The following is a 20,928-nucleotide window of genomic DNA, read 5'->3' on the forward strand; positions in this document are numbered from 1 at the left end:
CCTGCCTTGAGTCTCTCCCTACTTTCTCCAAAGTGATTTTTCTGAAGTGTAGTTCTGATCATATTATTCCTTTAAATAAACTCTATTATTTAGTAATGACCCACGTACCTGGCCCAGGTACTAAATGGGTTTGCTATTTCCTTCTCCAGATCATTTTACAAATGAGGAAACTGAGGCAAATGAGATGAAGTGATTTGCCCAGGGTCACACAGCTAGTGTTTGAAGCCAGATTTAAACTTACATGTTCCTGACTCCAAGCCCCACACTGTCTACCCACTGCCCCACCTACCTGCTCCTCCTATAAACTCTGGGTCAAATATTTCTGTTATTTAAATCTCTTTACAATGTCCCCTCATCCTACTTTTCCAGTTTTCTTAAATTTTACTTCCCTCCTAGCACTTCTTGATGCACATTTTCTACACACATAATTTCTCATCTTGTCTATATGCTTTTTCATTGGTCATCCCCCATGCCTCAAGTGTACTTTCTCATTGCCTGGGCCTTTTAGAATGCAAAAAAAAATTGTGATTTCCTTCAAAACTCAGCATATCATTGTCTTTAAGCCTTTCCTGATCCCTAAAGTCCTGCCCTATTACTAGTATATTCTCTTGTGTATATTATATATAGCAAATATAATCACAATATGTGCAGCATGTACACATGTTAAAAAAAAAAAAAAAAAAGAATATAAACCTCTTGAAGCCAGGGCTTTATTTTTGTTTGTTTTTGTAATCCCATAAGACTTTTTTTTCTCACTTTTGTCCTTGTATTCTTCAAAAAAAAAGAATATAAACCTCTTGAAGTCAGGGCTTTATTTTTGTTTGGTTTTGTAATCCCATAGACTTTTTTCTCACTTTTGTCCTTGTATTCTTCGTTTTTAGCAAATTTCCTGACATATAATAAGGGCCTGATAAAAGCTTGTTGATTGATAAAATCTGAAACAGGTTAATAAAGTTAAAGTTTCCTATGATTTTTTTTTTTGGCTGAGGCAATTGGAGTTAAGTGAAGTCACAGGGTCACACAGCTAGGAAGCATTAAGTTCTGAGGCTGGATTTGAATTCAGGTCCTCCTGACTTCAGGGCCAGCTCTATCCACTGTACCATCTCGTTGCCCACCTTCCCCCCTTCTCCCACCCCATGAATTTTTAAAAAAATGTCTTATTAATGTCTTCTTTTTTATGTCACTGTTCTTTTTCCAATGACTCTCTCTCCCCCCTCCCCCAAACATGATCCTCCCTCTAAGAAAGCGAAACAAAGCAACAGACTGGCCACGTGTGAGAGCCACCCCTGTGTTCAGTCCATCACTTTTCTGAGAAGTTGAGGCACATTTGGCCGGTTCAGTCTCTGGTCATGATTCTTCGTTGCATTGATTGTTGTTCTTTCGCCATTTCACTCCGCATCCGTGTATACAAGTTGTCCTAGGTGTCTCTGCCATCTTCATCTCACTATTTCTTCGGAAGGAATATTCCGTTCCATTCACAGGCTACAATTTGTGGCGCCATTCTCTCTCTCAACGAGTTCCCGCTTTCCTTCTTTAATATATGTATAGATTATTGATCTACAATGGATCATATAATTGATATAGAATGGATCTATATATTATTGATCTACAATGGATCATGTAATTGATATAGAATGGATCTATATATTATTGATCTACAATGGATCATGTAATTGATATAGAATGGATCTATATATTATTGACCTACAATGAATCATATAATTGATATAGAATGGATCTATATATTATTGATCTACAATGGATCATATAATTGATATAGAATGGATCTATATATTATTGACCTACAATGGATCATATAATTGATATAGAATGGATCTATATCAATATATTTTAACAGACATCTGATAGATTTTATATGTATGTATGGGAGGCTTGTCCCAGCCTTCCTGGCACTGGGCTCTCTGGGCCTCCCTTCTTCATCTGTTAAAGCGAGGTGGATTTAGAGCTCCAACTTCTTGGCCAGCTCTAAAACCCTACGACCAATGAAGCATCTCTTTCTGAATGACTTTGAACACTTGGCTCGTCCTAGTGACACTGGGCTCCAGGACTGGAGTGGAAAAGCGACCACCGCTTTTGGAGACTCAAGGAGTCTAAGACATCAGGGTATGGGAGAAGGGGGAAGGGTCTCGCCCCAGATTTGCCCAAAATCAACATGACAGCCCAGCGACTTCACGGTTCTTTTTAGGGCTCTTTCTATTGATTGAGACGCGACCAGCCTCTCAACAATAACATCTGTGATTGGTTAGAATCTGATTGGTTGCTAAGGGGATTGGTGCGGACGCCGTTAGAGGCGTGCCGCAGATTTTTAAACGTAAATGAGAATGGGGAGGAAGGTGATGGGGGAGGGACCAGGAGGGATGGAGCTCCGAGGTAGAGGCGGGACTTAAGAAATCGCAGGAGCACATTGGTTCACCGTAAACCGGGGAGGGAGGACCTCGAACTCCCTTTCATTGTGATTAGTCGAAATAAGTAAAAAAGAGGGGCCGTGATGAGAGAGAGCGGCACAAGGGCCTATTTTGATTGGTGAAGATTTCCAGGAGGCGTGGCATCGACGGCGGCTGATTGGCCTGAAGGCAAAGGTAGGCGGGGACGGAGGCCGGAGGTTTTGTTGTGAGGGTCGGTTGTCAAGCAGCGGCCAATCAGGTCGGAGGATGGAGTCAGGTGGGGGCCGCGCTGGGAGCGGATCCTCCACCATCCGAGCAGCCGCCGCTGCCGCCGCCGCAGGTGTAGCAGGGGGCGAGGGCTGGGGATTGTGGGCCCGCAGGGGCGGGGGGCGATCCGATCCGTGCCTCCCTGAGCCGCGGAACCGGGACCGGGGTGCCGCGAGAGGTCGAGGGCAGGTGGCCTCCCCCGGCCCGGCCCTGGCCCCGTTCCCACCAACCCCCGGTCCGGGAGGAACGGAAACGGCGCGTGCCTGGGGGAGGGGGGAAGAATAAAGAGGGGGACCTGAGGGGGCGGGGCCGGGGCACCGAAGGAAGAGGGTATGGAGGATGGGAGGGAGGAGAAGGAAGAGGGACAGAATTGGGGGACAGAAGGATGGGGGATGGAACGGAAAGGAAGAAACTGGAGAGACAGAACTGGGGGACAGAAGGATGGGGGATGGAACGGAAAGGAAAAAATGAGAGGGACAGAAGGTTGGAGGTAGTGGGGGATGGGGTGCAAAGGAAGGAAGGAATCGGACAGAAGGATGGGGGAATGGAATAAAGAGGAAGAAAGGACAGAATTGGGATCAGAAAGATGAGGAGAAGAAGGAGACAGACCTGGGGACAAAACGAGGGCTTCGAGGGCGGGGATGTGGAGGAAGAAGGAAGAGGGACAGAACTGAGAGGCAAGAATGGGAGGTCTGGGGGAGGTGATGGAGAGAAAGGAGGAACAGAAGGAGAATGGGGGCAGAATGGAAGCAGACAATGAGGGACCGAAGAGAGAAAGGAGGAGGACAATGGGGACAGAATGGAGAGTGAAGCGGGATAATGGGAGAAGGAAGGATGGAAAGCAGAATGAAGAGATAAACAGGGAAGTGGAAGAAGAAATGAGAAGATGGAAGTGGACGGGAGGAAGGAAGCACTTAAGGGCAGAAGGAAGGTAGGGGAGAATAGTGGGGGTTGGGAGAAAAGAAGGGAATGGAGGAGCGACTGATAAAGGAGGGAGGGGGAAGGCGTGAGTATCGTGGTAGAGGAGGGAAAGGGGACTGAATGAACTCGGCCGGCGTGGCTGGGGAGGGCGGGGAGAGCTTGGCAGCTGGGGTGTCCAGTTTGGGGTTCTCAGCCCTTTATTCCAAGTGAACACATTGAGAGGGTCCTGGGACAGTAATGGGAAAGTAGGTGATTTGGCAGAATGGGCTTCCTTCATTCTGTTACAAGGAGATAGTCCCCCTGTGACCCATGAGGCCTCGCCTCCCTTGCTTCCATCGTGTCTTTGTTTTGAAATAACCCCCAGAAAAAGGTCTTTCTGCTCTAACTGCCGCGTGTTGGCTTTCTCAGCCTGCTGCAAGGGAGGAGTAGGGCAGGATCTCTAGGGCTTTGGATTTTGCCATTGTAAACATTGGGCCTTTCCCTGAATTTGTTTCATGTTGGGAAACAAGCATGGTGTCGTCTCCTTGTAGTCACATTGAAGATTTCACAAGCACCCACTTATTTATTGCTAATCAAAATTATCATATTTAAGAGAACCCACTCTTTGGGTGCCACTGCTGAAATGAACAGTGTCACCACTCGGCGTACCTCATTCCCCCAAGCCAAAGTTTTTATTAAGGTTGGTTTGTGTTGGGGATTTTTTTCTTTAGAACAAAAGCTCTTGCCCTTGCTCATACTATGTCAGGTTAATGTAAGTGGGTTTTTTTTTTCAGATTAAGATAACTCTACAATGGACCAAAACTGATTCTCCATGGTCTGGGATGTATGCTGGCAGACACAAACTGCTTGCTTGGATGTCATAAAACAGGACTTAACAAAGGGCCACAAAACAGGGAATTGTCTCTGCCTGGATGTGTCGAAACTACGCTCCAACTTGAGACTTGAATCTGGGGGGGTTCTTCCCCCACCCCACTGGGGAAGTGGAGAGCTCCCCTTGCAATCCTTTCTGGTTGGTTTGGGGGTACACGCCAACTGAAAGGAACTGGCTACAAAAATGGCAACCCCAGTTGTTACCAAGACCGCATGGAAGCTACGTGAGTCTCTTGCTTTTCTTTTTCTCCTGCTGTCTGCTTATTTAACATCTTAGCCACCTGTTGTCCCCTGGGGAATGGAGTGTTCCAGTGGGATGCTCATGTTAGTCCCCCCGTGACCCTTCTTAATGGCCCAAGGATTTTGAATTAAGACTAATAGGACCAAAATTAGACAGAATGAATCAAAGAACATGCCTTCTATGATTTTCCTCAACCCTTAGGGGACTTTTGTACTAGAAATAAGGCTTGTTTTTCTGCTGCCAGACACGGCAGCATGAGACCCCCTTGTTCCCATGGTCGGGCTCCTGGAATATTGCTTGCTGTTGTATTGCCGGGATGGTGGCAAGACAGAAAGTTGAGTTGGAGGTGAAGACCAGAGTTTGTGGGTTGGGCCGCTGCTTACAGACCGTATAAGCTTAGGCAGGTCACTCCCCCTTGGCCTCTAGGTCAGTGATCCCGGCACTCAGGTACTAGCCAGGAGCCCCTAGAGCCACAACTGTCCAAGGTAGACAGGACCTGCCCTGGGCTCTGACTGCAGGGACCAGAGGCCAAGGCAGCAGTGGGGATCTAAGCCTGGGACTCCCCCCTTCCCCTTCTCATGGGGAGGTGACGCAGCTCCCTGTTTCTCTGCTCTGGCCGTAGCTCCTGGCTGACCTTTGCCTGTCAGAGGGGTCCGGGGCAGTGCCGGAGGGCAGGCCCTCACCTTAGTCACACCCCAGCAGATGTGATGAGGTTTTAATGTAGGCCGGGAGGCCGGGGTGGCCGACTGGAGGCTGGCTTACAGCAGGTGGCAGCAGGCGGGCCTCGCTTTGCTTTGGGCTTGCAGCCGATTTCCTCTCTCGGGCACTGGTGGGTGACATCACTGCTGTTTTCCACAGACAGCTAAGCCATCACTTTTCTTGTTGACTGGGTGCCTGCCGCCCGGGCCCCTCCCAGCTCAGGAGCGCCCTCCCTTCCTGCTCAGCTCTGTCCCCTGCAGCGCCCAGTCGGTCATTCCAGGCCGAGAGGCTGTTTTTCCTGATGACCATCTAATCTCAATGCAGCACTCGCCTCCCTCTCCCCTCCCCCATTCCTGCAGAGTCACTGCCTGGGCCTCTAGGAGGTGTGTGCAGCTGCAGGAGGAGGAGAGGCTCTGAAACCCAGCCGACAGCTCCATTTTACAGCAGGGAATACTGAGGCCAGGGCTGGGACGTGACTGAGCCAAGATCACTCAGCAGCAGAACTGGTCCCCAGGCAGGAGCTAGAAAGGGATGGCCATGACAGCTTGGCTGGTGACATCAGGCCCCTGAAGAGGAACCACTCAGGGTGCTATCCTCAGTGGGAGAGGCCGGGAGCCCAGGGCACCCATATGGGGTGCCAGGGAATGTGGAGAAGGCCCAAACCGAGTAGGGGCCCAGAGCCCAGCATCCTGCCCTCAATGCCCACGTGGCCCTGCCCTCGGTGCCCACGCAGCCCTGCCCTCGGTGCCCACGCGGCCCTGCCCTAGGTGCCATGCGGCCCTCCCTCAATGCCCACGCGGCCCTGCCCTTGGTGCCCACGCAGCCCTGCCCTAGGTGCCATGCGGCCCTCCCTCAATGCCCACGCGGCCCTGCCCTCGGTGCCCATGCAGCCCTGCCCTAGGTGCCATGCGGCCCTCCCTCAATGCCCACGTGGCCCTGCCCTTGGTGCCCATGCAGCCCTCCCTCCATGCCCATGTATCCCTGCCTTCAATGCCCACGCAGCTCTGCCCTAGGTGCCATGCAGCCCTGCCCTCAGAGCCCACATGGCCCTGCCCTCGGTGCCCATGTGGCCTGCCCCTGGTGCCCTGTCCCTTCTTGCAGTTTGTAGCTACTTCCTAGATGATGCTGTTGTGCAGGAGTGTACTCTGAGGTCCCCAAGGCCATCCTCACCTGAGCAGGCTGCCCTCCTGTGCTGTCAGCAGCCCAGGGGGCTCCCCGGTCCCAGGGGATCCGGGGCAGAGGGTGCGTGCATGTCTGGCCACGTTCCCGGGGCACACCCCGCCTGCCCTCCCCACCATGATTTTCAAGACCTGTCGTAAAAACAGAAAACTTAGCTCCCGAAGGCTGGACACAGCCCTGCCCTGAGACCCTGGGAGGCCCAGACAGGCCCTGCTGCAACAGCTCCCTGGGGACCCTGCCTCCCAGGACATTAAGGCATGAAAGCAGCACAGAGGCCGCCTGCCTGCAGCCCCGCCCTGCAGCCCACATCAGGCGTCTCTTTCCCCCAGAATAGCCTCCCTCTTCCCTCCCTCCTCCCCTCCCCACTTTATTCCCATCACCTCCCTGGGCCTCAGCTTCCTTCTCCTTAGAATGAGGGGTCGGCCTTCCAGGCCTCTGACCTCCTGTCCTGGGGCTGCTCCTGCCCATCTGGGGCCGTTTCCTCATCTTCAGTAACAAGAATTCCTGGATTGCCCGGTTTGTAGGCATTCCGTGAGGATCAGTAATGGGGTCATTCTTCTAAATTTGGAGACCTCCCCCTCCCCCCTCAGCTCATCCCTTTATTTCACAGAGTAGGAAATGGAGGCCCAGAGAGGCAGCAGCTCGCTGGAGGTTACACAGAAATAGTGGCCTTTCTCACCCTGAGACCACCCCCAGCCACTGGGCCATTCTCCTTCCTTGAAGATGGATGTCAGCGCCTTTTGTGGCTGGAAAGGGGATCCTTGGGGTCCCTTCCTTCCCCGTCTCTCTTGCACCCGCAGCCTCATGGCAGCCATTCAGTTGTTGTCTGGCATGGGAATCCCAGCCTCTTCCCAGCCCTGAGCCTTCTTCCCACAAGCATTTCAGTGACATGAGGGAGGCTGGGGTCTCTGGGCCCCAAGCTGATGGGGAACAGGTGGCATTGGGGGGCTCCCCGCCCCAGGCACAAAGCTTCCAATGACATTGGTCTCTTCCATTCCATCCCCTTCTGCAGAGGAAATTGTGGCCCACGCCAGCAATGTGTCCTCCCTGGTGTTGGGCAAAGGCTCGGGACGGCTTTTAGCAACAGGAGGAGATGATTGCCGGGTTAACCTGTGGTCAGTGAACAAGCCCAACTGCATCATGGTAAGCAGCGCCAGGGCGGGGGGAGGCAGGGCCTGGAGGGGCACGGAAGCAGGCGCGCCCCCAGACTGGAAGCACTAGTCATCTCAGCATTCCTGCTCTTCTCCTAAGTGACTCCAAGGGAATGGGGAAGATGCCCACCTAGGCCCCCTGGGGCCTGAGAGCCAATGCGCCAAGAACCGCAGAGACGGGAGGCAGGCCCGCAGCGCAGGGCTTGAGGCCGAGTACCCGGCCAGGGTCCCAGCTCCATTGTTACACCAATGTGACCTTGGGAAAGCCATTCAGGTTCTCAGGGTCTCAGTTTCCTCCAATGTAAAATGACAGGATTGAGCTACATAATGCGCTAGAACCTCTGATCCTGAGAAAGACGTAGTGAGAGCAGAGGGCAGAATAGCAGGATCAGCCCCGCTTCCTCATCTAGCCTGAGGCTGCCTCGGCACTGTGCTGGAGACAGAGCATGGGCTGCCGCCCTTCATCTCCTGGGGTCCCAGTTTACGGCCATGGCTCTCACCTGCTCTGAGCCCTGTGAGAATCTCATCTCCCAAACAAGACTTTCTCACAGTCTGTGCTAAGTGAGCCCCTGGGGAGCACGGCAGAGCCGGACACTGCAGTCAGGGTGGTAGCAGCATCCCGGGGACCAGGTAATACCAGGGGGAGCCCGCATGCTGCAGCAGTATTCATCCCCCCCTGGAGCATTGGCTCGGGATAGGCCAGGTGCTGGAAGCCTTCGTCCCGGCTCTGAGCGCAGTCTCCAGGGGGCGTGCGAGGGTGTGAGGGGAGCATGGAGAAGGACCAGGGTCTGCGTTGACTGCTTTGGGCTAAAAGGGTCACATGTGAAGAGCAGTAAGTAAGCGAGGGCAACAGGATCAAATCATCTGAAATGACACTGTCCCCCCTTTGAGAGTTGGGGAAACCGAGGCAAAGGAAGGTGATCTTCCCAAAAGTGAGCCACAGAGGCCTAGTTAGGACTCCAGCCCCACCTCCTCAGGTCCGCACTGTTTCTGCTTAACCAAGAGAAGGCTCTGGCCCTTCATTCTAATAGTGCTGCTCCTCTAGGCCACTTGTCTTTTATCCACAGAGCTTAACTGGCCACACGTCACCCGTGGAGAGCGTCCGACTCAACACCCCCGAGGAGCTCATTGTGGCCGGATCCCAGTCAGGCTCCATTCGCGTTTGGGACCTGGAAGCTGCCAAAAGTAGGTTTGGGCCCTTGTTTTTCTCCATTGTTTTTGTCTTTATGTTCCCATTGAGAGTCCGATGGCTTCATGTAGCTGGAGAAGGCTCCTCCCAGAAGTCTTGGTGAAAGGTTGATTGAAGCAGTCAACTCTGTAGGCTTAAGGACTGTCTGGCTGCCTCTGCCACAAGAGGAGAATGAAGGACCAGATCCCCTGATCGAGGGCCCAGAGCCAGGCCAGGCTCTTAGGGCCCAGTGCCCCTAAGCCAGAGATGGCACACAAGCAGTTCTGAGCAGCACGCAGGCGGGGACCAGGCTCACCTTCTACCCAGGGCCTGGTGACGTACAACAGCAATGGGCATTTTGGTTGTTCTTCCCATTACATTCCTGTCATTCAGTATATTGGCCCCCGCCCTGGAAAGCCCTCTGCCCCATCTGGGCTTGCCAGAATCCTATCCAAGGCCCAGACCAGATGCCCCTTCCTCCTTTAGTCCCTGGTCCTGCCCTTTTCTCCCAAGCCAGAAGGGATCTCGCTTTCCCCTGCTCTCTTAGAACACTTGATTTATCAAGCTCTTGTGACATATTTTTCTTCCTATGTTGTACATTACATACAGTAGCTCCTAAACAAACATTGATTTAAATGGAAGGCAAAAGGAATGGAGGAAAGAGAGGGAAAAGAAAGAAAGGGAAGAAAAAAATGGACTCTTGGGGGAAACGTATCATCGATAGTTAGCCATGTGCTCCCCAGGTGCTGGGAAAAGTTGCCCACAAGATAGCTTGTGATAGCTAATTAACGTTAATTGATAATTATTCAAAATGATTTGGATTTTAGTCAGAAAAGGCAGGAGGGGAAAAGGCCATGAGAGTGTTGTTGCCCGTATTGTTTATTTTTCTATTTCATTTGCATTTCTGTGGAATATTGACCTAACAACTATATATATTATATCTGTATATAAAATGGAGATTATATACACATAAACAACAGTATATATTATATACTGATGTAACTAAATTATTGTAAAAGCACTTCCAACCAGCACCCCAATGGCTCCAAGTTCAGAGCCGGGACATAGGCTTCAAATGGCTTTCTTTCCAGCATTCTGTCTCCTCTCATGGCTCCCTGCCCACCACGAAAGCTGCCCTCGTGTGCCTTTGGCCGAATGCCCTTTTTCATCTCCGCCATGGAGCAGCAACAATTGTAGACCATAAGGCGGCTGACTGTCTTGTTACCATTTTGAAAACCTGCTCTTGCTCAAGAACAGAGAACTGCTTGGAAGGCTTAATTCCCAACCCTCTTGGAGAAACACCCATCAGATGGCAAGAACAAATGGTGGTTGTAAAGTACAGCATCCCAACGAACTGGTCTTGCGGCTCTGCACCAAGCCATTGCATCAGGAGTAATGGCGCACAGCCTCCAGCCCTCCTTGGGATCTCCTTACTCAGGCTCACGGTGAGGGAAGCCCGGTTTCTGAGACGCCCTGTTAAGAAAGAGAAGCTTTGGGGGTGGGGCCTGAAGCCCCACTGCAGAGTTGAGGAGTGGGGAGTGTTGTGTGCCCCAATTATCCTTCACCAGCCACACAAGCCTGTAAGTTTCTGGGAACACTAGACACAAGGCCAGACCCCCATCCTAAACAGAAGGTCCCCCAGGGAAGGGTGGGGGAGCAAATGGAGGGGCTTGTTTATGTTTGAGGAGATAAAGGAAAAAGGGAATCAAGGAGCTAGTGCTGGGCTTGTTCCAGAACTCAGTCGCCAGGATGGGGTGCCAGCAGCACAAGAGGCCACCATCAAGGCCCGTCTTCACTGACTCCTTGGACTGGATGGCTTCAGCCTCATCATCCACAAAGTGGGGACAGCAGCCTCTCTTGTGAAAGTATCTTGTGATGAGAATCAGAGCAGGTCATGCATACAAAAATGGCATACAAAAATGCCCTGAAAAGACTTAAAAAGCAGGAAGCGGTAACAAGAATAATTTGTTTTGAGGGAGTGGAGCTAGAAGGTGAGCCACTTGGATTCGACTCCATCCTGTTCCCTCATCCCTCCGGACTAAATTCATGGCGGACACACACACTCTGCTGGGGGAACAAATGCCTTGAAAAGCTGCAAGCAAGGTAGCAAGTCAGTTAAAAGATCTTTTATTAAAGGCTTTCAGTGTGCCAGGCACTGTACCAAGTGCTGGGGCACAAAGAAAGGCAAAGACTGGGAGTCTGCCCTCCAGGAGCTCACGTCCTAATGGGGGGAGGCAGCAGCCATCTAGGTACAAGATAGAGACAGGAAAATCGGGAAGCAGCCTCAGAGGAAGCAGGACATTCATCAAGGGACTCCCCTCTGAGACCTGGGCCTGGCCCATTCCCCCAGACCTCCCAAGCAGATGTGCTGATCTGCAGAAGGTGGAGGGTCTGCCAGGCTCCTCTCCAAGTTTGACGTCAGGGTTTGCAGCACTACTTGGAACACAACGGCAGAAGAGACTCGTTTGAATTGTTGAAAAGTTGGAATTCATTCTCCCTAGAGTGGGGCCTTCACAGGCTGTAGTGCTTACCCTTTACTTGCTGGGCAAACTTCCTCCTCGAGGCAGAGAAGGCCATGGCAGAAGCTACCGGGATTGCCCAGGCCCTCAAGCCTCTAGCAGCTGCATCGGGGACTGAGATGTTAGCGTGTTCTAGGGAGCCCTCGTCCCCAGCAGTGGGCTGGCCTTCCTAGGCCGGGCCCTGTGAGAGCATGGCAGCCTGGAGGAAGTGGCTGAAAGCCAGCTCATCCCTTCCCTCTAAGAGGGTCTACAGATACCCTCTAAACCCTCCCACAGAGTGAGGGGCACCCTACTTCTCATCAGGTGCTGAAGGATTCCACAAACCTGCTTCCTGCCGAGGCCAGGGGATCCCCGGGGCTGGCTCGAGGGGCGCCCGGTGGGGTACACTGATGCCCTTCAGAAAACAGGCTTTATAACACGCCAGGCAGAGCGCACAGTGAGGCAGCAGCGGCTGAGAATTTATAGGCGGCTTCACTGCAGCCTGACGGAAAGGCTCTGGCCGCTGATCAGGCTCCTTCTGTCTCTTGCAATGGAGGCCTGCTGGTTTTCCTTCAGAATGCTGCTTGATCATTCTTAAAAAGGGAAAAACGCAGTGGAGAAGATTAAAGACTATAAAGACGGGTCACGGGATCAGGGTTTGGATAAGTGTGTCTGTGACCCCGAGGCTCATTTATCATGCTCTTAAAACAGAGTAAAGTTTCTTTAATGTTGTCCAAACAACTCTCCCAAGAATTGGTGCCTTTTGTCAGAGGGATCCCCCAGCGAGGCCAGACTTTTGAAAGGATCCCTTGGGCCGAGAGCTTTAGGGATCCTGGTCCCTTCTGCTGCCCCAGAGCCTTGAACAGGAAGCTTCCCCCTGAAAACCAAGGGGCTCACAGAGGCTCCTCTCCCAGCAGCATGGGCACGGATGACGGGCACACAGGGAGCGAGCGCTGCGGGCTGGCTTCCTGCTTTGCCTTTCACCCGTCCTGGCAGAAGCAGCTGCCCTCGTGTTCTGTCAGACAACAAAACCCACATCCCATTCTCTTGTCTTCCCGCTTGGCAGTTCTTCGTACCTTAATGGGGCATAAAGCCAACATCTGCAGCCTGGACTTCCATCCCTATGGGGAGTTTGTAGCCTCTGGTTCTCAGGATACAAACATTAAGGTAAGGCAACCACCGATGGAGACCCCATAGCTCGCTTGTGTGACCCTCAGTGTTGGGAGCGTGGTGAAGACAGAAGGCTTCCCAGATGAGGGCACTGTTTCTGGCCTCTCAGTATGGCCTCCCCCTGACTCCTGGGGCTGATCATGGGGGGAAAGGGGGAGCCCCGACCTCAGAACTTGTTCCTAGATTAGGAGCCAGACTCAGTCCCCTTCTAGGTATTGTTATTGCTGAGTCTGTGGCCTTGACCACCCACCCTCCTGACCTCCCCTCTGCTTCTTTTCTCCCCAGCTCTGGGACATACGGAGAAAAGGCTGTGTGTTCCGGTATAAGGTATGAGGTCGTTGTTGATACAACTGAGAGAACTGTGCTGTGTTTTGGGGCAGAGGAGGAGAGCAGGCATCTGGTTAAGGGAAAAGTGGAAGAGGTGGCCCTTGAGCCTCTCCTTGGACATTACCCTTTCCCTGGCTTTACTTCCTCCCCTTGTCCTGCCTGTGCCCAGCCCTTGCCAGACACAGGCCTGGAGCTCCTCAGCATCCACCTCCTCTTCCATTCTCATCTACTGAACCGAGCAGGAGGCGGCCACACAAATGCCGGCTGAGGACACGCGTTCCCTCCCCGGGCCTTCCTTTTGTTCCTCTCAAGTCGGTTCTCATCACAAGCAGACTCCCGATTTCTGCCAAAGGCACGGCCACCGTTGGGGTCCCCTAGATTAGCGGCCTCCACATCATCTCCGACTTCTCCCTCTCCTTTAACATGGCCAGCCACTCATCAGGACTTAGCATTTCTCTGTTCCCAACATATCCAACACGGAAAAGAAATGGGAAGTGTGGGTGCTGCTGCCACGCCTCCTCAGCCGGCCTCTTGAACAGGCTTGTTTCTCTTTCAGGGGCACACTCAGGCCGTCAGATGTCTCCGGTTTAGCCCCGATGGGAAATGGTTAGCGTCTGCTGCAGATGACCACAGCGTGAAGGTAGATCCCGGCCCCCCCTTCTTGCATGAGCTCAGAGTTGGGACGACGGGTCATTTCTGTAGTCTCCTGCCCGGGCCCAGTGGAGCCTGTTTGCCCTTAGGCCGATGCCAGTGTTTCTGTGGGACAGATTATCTCTCTGATCCAAGGTTTTCCGTGCTCTGTGCGCGAACCTTGTCCCAACCTAGAGACGAGGAGGTAGCTGAACACCCCTCAGTGAGTTCTATGCTCAGGCCTGGCTCTCTCTCATCTCCCCAGCTTTGGGATCTGACTGCGGGGAAGATGATGTCCGAGTTCCTGGGACACACGGGGCCCGTCAACGTGGTAGAGTTTCACCCCAATGAGTACCTCCTGGCTTCTGGCAGTGCAGACAGGTGAGCAGAGCCCTCATGGCAGGGGTTCGCCCTGGGAAGGGCAGCCTTTCATGCCATTGTAACCTCCCTCTTCTGCTGAGAATTTGGGGCACACTTTGGAGCAGGAGAGCAGGGACTTCCCCTGGGAGCCAGGGCCTTTCTGGTTATTGTCCAGAGGGGTCCAAATGAAAGAGCAATTGGCAGGCTAAGTCTGACACAGCTTTAAAAGTCCTTTGAATGGGTCTTCCGGCTTCTTACCTCCTGGCTTTTCTATTTGTTACACGCCCCCAGGCCTTTCAGGTGCATTTGTACCTTGTGAGCCCTCAACCTGCGCTTTTTTCATTCTCTGCTTCCCCTGTGGAGCCTGCCAGGAGGAAGTCTCTCTCTGGGTGTGCTTGACTCCCAGGCCCATATTCTGCTGTCTCTGGTTCCATCCCTAGACAGATGTTTTGGGAAAGTCTGGGTCCCTGTGATTTATTGCCATTTAGAAGTTCTTTAGGAGAAGGACCCCCACATAGGGCTAGGGACAAGCCTACCTATGTCCTGGGGATCGTTTCCTCTTGCAGGACAATCCGCTTCTGGGATCTGGAGAAGTTCCAGGTGGTCAGCTGCATCGAAGGGGAACCTGGGCCTGTCAGGTATGTGGGCGTGCCCTCAGCGTCGGGCTTTTGGGAGATGAGGCTCCCTCGGTCCCTCGTCAGGCAGATTTAGGCCCTTCTGGACCCTTGGGATTCAGGCTGAGCACAGACAAAGCTTGTTGCAGAACCACCCTGGGCTTCTGAGGGCCTTGGCCAGAATCTCCCTTGGGTGGCAGGAGTGGTTTCCCAGTGGCTCCTGGGTGACCCCCTTCTCCATTCCCTGTCTGTTGCCAGGAGTATACTCTTCAACCCTGACGGCTGCTGCTTGTACAGCGGGTGTCAAGACTCCCTCCGGGTGTATGGCTGGGAACCGGAGCGTTGCTTTGACGTGGTCCTGGTGAACTGGGGCAAGGTGGCCGACCTGACCACCTGCAACAACCAGCTGGTGAGTGCAGCCCGCGGGCGGCCGCCTTCCCACAGTCCAAGCCGTGACTGGAGCCGAGTCTAGTCGGTGGAACTAATGGCTCCATCTTTAGACAGCACTAGGTCCAGCCCTCCCCATCATTATTTATATATATATATTTAAAACTAAATCTAATTTTAAAAAGAAACTAAAAACCCTATTTTCCTTTCCTACCTGCTCACCTCATTGAGGGGAAAAACACCCAAGCACCCTTGTCACAAACCCGCATAGTCGAGCAGTCCAGGCTCCTGCGCTTTCATGTCCAGACATTTCCGCTCCCATCTGCCCCAGGGCCAGTCCCTTGCCTCTGGCTCCATCAGGGCCTCCATTGTGACACTGATCCCGGTTCTGAAGGCCTTCAGGCGTGTGTTTGCACAGGGTCGTGGTGCCGGTATAAGTTGGGCAGTCATCCCCAGTGCGTGGCCCGACCAAGTGCCGCCGAGCCCTCCTGGGCCAGCTTTGCCAGGCGGAACCCCGGGCCTTCGTGTGCGGCTCTCCACTTGTCTGTGATTTGGAGCCTGTGTCCGTGGGGCTAGTGATAGTTTGCCAGCATTTGCCAGTTTAGAAAAGCCATCCAGGGAGAGACTGAGCTGAGTGTCCGGGCATGGGGCCGCCCAGGGACCAGGAGGTGCCAGCTCGCCGGGCCCCCACTCCCCAGGCCAGGGGCTCCCTCACCTCGTGCATCGAAAGGGAAGGGCTCGGGCTGCCTGGTCTCCACAGGCCCTTCCAATGCTGACATTCTGGTTTCTTTGAGCCCAGATCGGCGTCTCCTTTGCCCAGAGCAATGTTTCCTCTTACGTGGTGGATCTGAACCGGGTCACAAGGTCTGGGACTATTGTGCAAGACCCAGTGCAGGACAGCAGGCCCGTAGCTCAGCCCACACCCACCGGTTCCACCATCCGCCGAGGCTACGAGAGGCCGGCCACAGCCTGCAGCAAACCCCAGAGGTGAGCCGGGAGCCCGGGGCGCCCTGGGCCAGGTGCAGAGGGGGATTCTTCCCAGGGGACAGGCTTGAGCAGGTGCCGGGCCACGTGTGGCCCTGAGCTCCCTGAGAAAAGCAGAGGCCGGGAGGCCGGCCTCACCCAAAGGCTTCCCTCTCCCATCTTCTCTCCCCTCCTCCCTCGGCCTCCTCCCCCTCCCCCCGGCCCGGTACGTCAGGGTGAAGCAGAACTCGGAGAGCGAGAGGCGGAGCCCCAGCAGCGAGGATGACCGTGACGAGCGGGAATCCCGGGCCGAGATCCAGAACGCCGAGGACTACAAGGAGATCTTCCAGCCCAAGAACAGCATCAGTGAGTCCCGGGCCCCGGGCGGCCAGAGAGGCCGAGGCGAAAGCAAGGCTGCTCTGGGAGTTGGGCCTGGCCTCCCTCCACCCCTTCACTTTACTTCTGCAGGTCGGACCCCACCCAAGAGGAGTGAGCCATTCCCCGCCCCTCCAGAGGACGGTGAGTGGGGGGGAGGGTGGCGGCCTTCCCCCCTCACTCCCCCAAGCCCCTCCGAGTGTGAGCTCAGAGAATCTTTGTCCTTTTCCCCAGACGTGGCCATAGCAAAGGAGGCGTCCAAGCCCAGCCAGGCCATGGACGTCCAACTCCCGATGCCAAACAGAGGAAACGTACGTCTTGGGGGCCTGGGGCCGGGCCGGGTGGCGAGGGGGGAGGGAGGGATCCGCCCTGACACCCACTGCTCCTCTCTCCCCTCTAGTCTGACTTTGTGCCCAGGGTTCCCGTTGCCACCTCCACCCCAATGCCCAAAGCTGAGCCTGCTGTCATTCCTGCTGCCAGAAATGAGCCCATCGGGCTCAAAGCCTCCGACTTCCTACCTGTAAGGAAAGTGGGCACAGCCAGGGGGGTTTCAGGGCCTGGGCGGGGGGAGTAATCATGGGGCCCGCACTCACCTTAGAGAGGATGGGCCCTCCCAGCTCCGGCCCCGGGCCTCGTGCACCCGCTGGGGTCGGAGGAGCCAGAGACCCAGGCCCAGCTCCTCCTGCACACAGCCCAGCAACCAGCCTTTTGCCTCTGCCCAGGCCGTGAAGATGCCCAACCAGTCAGAGATGGTGGATGAAGATGCCATGTCCCAAATCCGAAAGGGCCACGATACCATGTGTGTGGTTCTGACCAGCCGTCATAAGAACCTGGACACGGTGCGGGCCGTCTGGACCACGGGCGACATCAAGGCAAGGAGGGCCTTTAGCTGAGGGGTTCACCGGGGGCTGCTCCACCACTGAGCCTGGGGGGTTCTGGCGGGGCCCAACCAGAACCAGACAGGTGGGCCTGAACTCGAAGCTCCACAGGCCCATGCGTAGATTGGGGACATCCAGGGACTTGGATGGAAAATGCTTCTTTCTGGGGCCCTTTGTAGTCATACACTGCATGGAGGAACCTGCTTCTGAGGGGCGTTCGGGGCTTCACCAGGGCTTTGCTTTGGGACTCAGAGGCCCAGGCAGCTCCTGACACCAGGGCCACGCCTCTGTCTCCCCAGACATCCGTGGACTCAGCCGTGGCCATCAATGACCTGTCCGTGGTTGTAGACCTCCTCAACATAGTGAATCAGAAAGCGTAAGTGCCCGGGCCCGCGCCGGGGCAGGGACTGGACCAGGGGCCCAGCGTGGGCGGGGGCCCAGCAAGGACGAGGGGCCCGGCAAGGACGAGGGGCCCGGCAAGGGCGGGGGCCTCAGACTGGCTGCTCTCTCATCCTGCAGGTCTCTTTGGAAACTGGACCTCTGCACCACTGTCCTCCCACAGATTGAGAAGCTGCTTCAGAGTAAATATGAGAGGTGAAGGCCGAGCATCCCACCCACCCTCACGCGCACACACAGGCACCCACAGGCCTGCCCCACCATGTGTACACTCTCCCTGGCCCCTTGTCCCCATTATCAGGAGTCTCTGGCTGACCCCGCCCTATTCTTTGGGGAGTTCCTGCCCCCTTGGAGCCGGAGGCAGCATGTGGAGGCGGGTCCCCCTAGAGCAGCCCCAGCCTCTGTGCCTTTCACTTGGGAGGCTTGGCTTACAAAGTGTGTGGTTTGGGGAGAGGAGGGACCCTTCTCAGCCACAGCTGGCTCCCCCTGCCTCCAGCCGAGTGAGATCCGCTCTCTGCCGCCCTGCGGGTACCTGAAATCCCGGGGCACTCGGTCACCGCAGTCGTGTCCGACTCCATGAAAAACCCCATTTGGGGTTTTCTTGGCACAGATCCTGGAGTGCTTTGCTATTTCCTTCCCTTGTTCATTTTATAGAGGAGGAAACTGAGGCAGGAAGGTGAGATGACTTCCCAGGGGGTCACAGCGAGTGAGTCAGACTGTGTTTGAACCCAGGTCCTCCTGACTGCCCGGTGCTCTGTTCCCCGAGTTAAGACTAGGAGGCCCCTTCCCCTGTTCTGTGAAACAGCCCCGTCACCCAGGAGCCAGAAAAGCTGGCTTAGCCCATAGCGCGACTCTCCCTTTCCCCCTCCTCACCCCCCCAGGAGCAGAGGCCAGTCCTTTGCGGCCCCCAATCTCTCGTTTTGTGATTGAGAGCCTCCACAGCCTCTCCCCAAGTGGGTTTCCTTGGGAGCCCACCGGGGCCCAGTCCCCTGACTCTGAATCTCTCCCCAAAGCTACGTGCAGACGGGGTGCACCTCCTTAAAGCTGATCCTGCAGCGGTTTCTACCCCTGATCACAGACATCCTGGCTGCCCCGCCTTCAGTGGGGGTGGACATCAGCCGAGAGGAGAGGTGAGGAGCTGGAAGGGGGGCTAGATGGGGGCTAGATGGGGTGATTGGGCAGAGGAAGCTGGGCAGGGCTAGGAGGACACCAAAGGAGGAGCTCTAGGAATCCCATTGGGGATTCCTCCTACTGCCCCTCTTCCCTGGGCCTCCCGGGAGGGTGATGGGAGCTGGCCAGGGGGCGGGGCCCGGCCTCCCTCACCCAAGTCCTCCTGTCCCCAGACTCCACAAGTGCAGGCTGTGCTACAAGCAGCTGAAGAACATCAGCCACCTCATCAAGACCAAGTCCGGCCTCAGCGGCCGCCACGGCAGTGCCTTCCGGGAGCTGCATCTGCTCATGGCCCCCTTGGACTGAGTGACCAGCACATCCCCGGGCTCGCACGCGCACCCTCTGCCCGGCCCCTGCTCAGCCTGTCCCCAGGACCTCCACACACAGAAGGGGACGGGGCTGGGCCGGGACTCGAGGCAGAGAACCCCCCTCCTGCCCCTCGCCCCCCAGGCTTAGAGGTTCTGGAAGCCCGGCTCTCCCACTCAACGTCGCCTCTCCGTTCTCCCCGTCCCGGACCCGCTCTGGGGCCCAGCCACGTCTGTTGGGTTGGGACCCGTGTGGGCTTTGTCCCGAGAGACTCGGACCTCCACCCCGGCGTCCACACGGCACTCAGAAACTCCCTGCCAGCGGTGCGGGCTCCCAGCTCTGCGCGGCTCCTGCAGAGGGAGGAGAGGGGCCAGCCGGGGGCTCCTGCAATGACTTTGTTCTCCAATAAACAGCTGTCCAACTTGGCCCCTTCTCCCTCCTTCCGGGCCGGCCTGGAGGGCGTCATGTAGAGGGGCTCTGGATGAAATCTGGATCTGGGCTCCTTTGGGGAGAGGTCTGGAAGCTTGCCCCTGAGGACTCCAGCAGCCGGGCGGGCGGGCACAGCAGCCATTGATCCTGGCTCTACCACGGCTAACCCCCAAGCTGGGGGGCAGTAATAGCTGGAGGGCCTCCCTGAGGACCCAGAGCATTGGCAAGGAGCTTGGTGTGAAGTCAGGGTGGCCCCCCTGGAGCTTGGTGTGAAGTCAGGGTGGCCCCCCCTGGAGCTTGGTGTGAAGTCAGAATGGCCCCCTGGCAGGATCACCCCCTGGTGGGACCCGCCACCCTGATAGGATCAGTCTCCTGGCAGGACCGGCCCCCCCCCAGCGGGATAAGTCCCCCTGACCCCCGAGCCGAATCAGTGTAGGACTGCGCTCTGACCACCAGAGGGAGGCCGAGACCCAGCCTTCCCCGTCCTGGGGCTTCCCTTTTGCTGCTGGTCCTCTCTCATGAGAAGGGCCAGAGAGACGTAGTGGGAAGAGGCGTCCCTCCATCTGTGTACACACGTGTGCCGGGGCCACCTTGAGCTCTCACCGCTTAAAACTTAAAACCCCTCCATGCAAAGCTGCAGATGCCCAGGGTGGGCGGGAGGGCTCTAAAGCAGAGATCCTCTGATGCTGGGCCCACTGACCCATCCCCCTGCGTGGCCAGAGCAGACCCAGAGAAGCCCTGGCTCCGAGCTGCCCATCTGGGGCCTGCGTGACTGGGGCTGGCTTAGGGTCTGATCCCCGCAGCTCCCGCTGGCCTTGGTGCTTAAACACTGGGCACTGCCGGCCGAAGGCTCGGGCTAAGCATTAGAGCGCCTAGGCAGGACTGGGTGGGCAGCCCGGACTGGGCCCGGAGCCTGACCCTGGGTCCTGAAGGGGCAGCGGAGCAGGAGCTAGGATGGGGGCACGGGTCCCCTTGCTTCCCTTCCTGGCATCTCAGTCCGCAGGAGCTATGGGGGTGGGGGGGAGGGAGGGGGGGAGGGACACAGGGTTCTCACGGTGAAGTTCACCAGTGACACCAGCACAACTCAGGCCATTTTAGGAGCAAATAAGGAATTCATAGAACTGTTGGACAGCCCGGGGGGGGGGGGGGGGAAGAAGAGTGACAATATGGGGGAGCCCCAGAAGCCTTCCACAGCCCTGTTGGACATTCCAGGTTTGATGGGGCCGGGTCTCTGCTGCTCATTAGGGATGAAAGCTGGCTGTCCAGTGCACGTACTCTTCCTTTTCTCGTCCCCATCCCCGGTACAGTCCATCTGAAGCGGGGCAGACAAACGTCCACTTCCTCTTGGGACCGGGTCACCTTCATGCTTAAGGAATTATCCGGCCTGCAGCTATTTGCTGAATGGACAACTGCGGCAGGTTAAGGGTCTCAGCCAGACTCTGAGATGCCACAAATCGGATTAGCTCCTGAGGTCAGTAATCCGTCTGACCTCGGCCCTTGAGTGTCCCAAGGAAGGGCCATTGG

General features: G+C 55.5%; 1 protein-coding gene across 4 annotated transcripts; it reads left to right on the plus strand.

Moving 5' to 3' along the window:
* The first annotated feature begins 2,399 nt into the window (after positions 1 to 2,399).
* Positions 2,400 to 19,400, plus strand: KATNB1 (katanin regulatory subunit B1). 4 transcript variants are annotated; one of them, XM_051974555.1, is made up of 20 exons: positions 2,400 to 2,600; positions 4,367 to 4,687; positions 7,595 to 7,725; positions 8,801 to 8,918; positions 12,466 to 12,566; positions 12,855 to 12,896; positions 13,453 to 13,536; positions 13,792 to 13,907; positions 14,453 to 14,524; positions 14,759 to 14,909; positions 15,687 to 15,874; positions 16,086 to 16,216; positions 16,319 to 16,369; positions 16,460 to 16,536; positions 16,626 to 16,745; positions 16,948 to 17,097; positions 17,403 to 17,479; positions 17,623 to 17,697; positions 18,513 to 18,629; positions 18,843 to 19,400. In XM_051974555.1, exons 2-20 carry the CDS (start codon positions 4,648 to 4,650, stop codon positions 18,973 to 18,975), a joined length of 1,974 nt encoding a protein of 657 aa, XP_051830515.1. In that variant the 5' UTR covers positions 2,400 to 2,600; positions 4,367 to 4,647; the 3' UTR covers positions 18,976 to 19,400. The 4 variants fall into 4 exon arrangements, with proteins under 4 accessions (XP_051830515.1, XP_051830511.1, XP_051830512.1 ...); XM_051974551.1 differs by lacking the exon at positions 2,400 to 2,600 and adding an exon at positions 2,640 to 2,745; XM_051974552.1 differs by lacking the exon at positions 2,400 to 2,600 and adding an exon at positions 3,157 to 3,603.
* Positions 19,401 to 20,928: the final 1,528 nt, after the last annotated feature.

The sequence above is a fragment of the Antechinus flavipes genome, chromosome 2 (assembly GCF_016432865.1).
Source record: "Antechinus flavipes isolate AdamAnt ecotype Samford, QLD, Australia chromosome 2, AdamAnt_v2, whole genome shotgun sequence".
NCBI classification, from domain to species: Eukaryota; Metazoa; Chordata; class Mammalia; order Dasyuromorphia; family Dasyuridae; genus Antechinus; species Antechinus flavipes.

What these genes read in the sequence shown, in the direction of transcription:
- KATNB1 (XM_051974555.1), top strand. Translation starts at nt 4,648, where the DNA reads ATGGCAACCCCAGTTGTTACCAAGACCGCATGGAAGCTAC. An exon ending in GGACCTGGAAGCTGCCAAAA is followed by an intron (nt 8,919 to 12,465) that starts GTAGGTTTGGGC and finishes CCCGCTTGGCAG; the next exon opens with TTCTTCGTACCTTAATGGGG. An exon ending in GGGGAACCTGGGCCTGTCAG is followed by an intron (nt 14,525 to 14,758) that starts GTATGTGGGCGT and finishes GTCTGTTGCCAG; the next exon opens with GAGTATACTCTTCAACCCTG.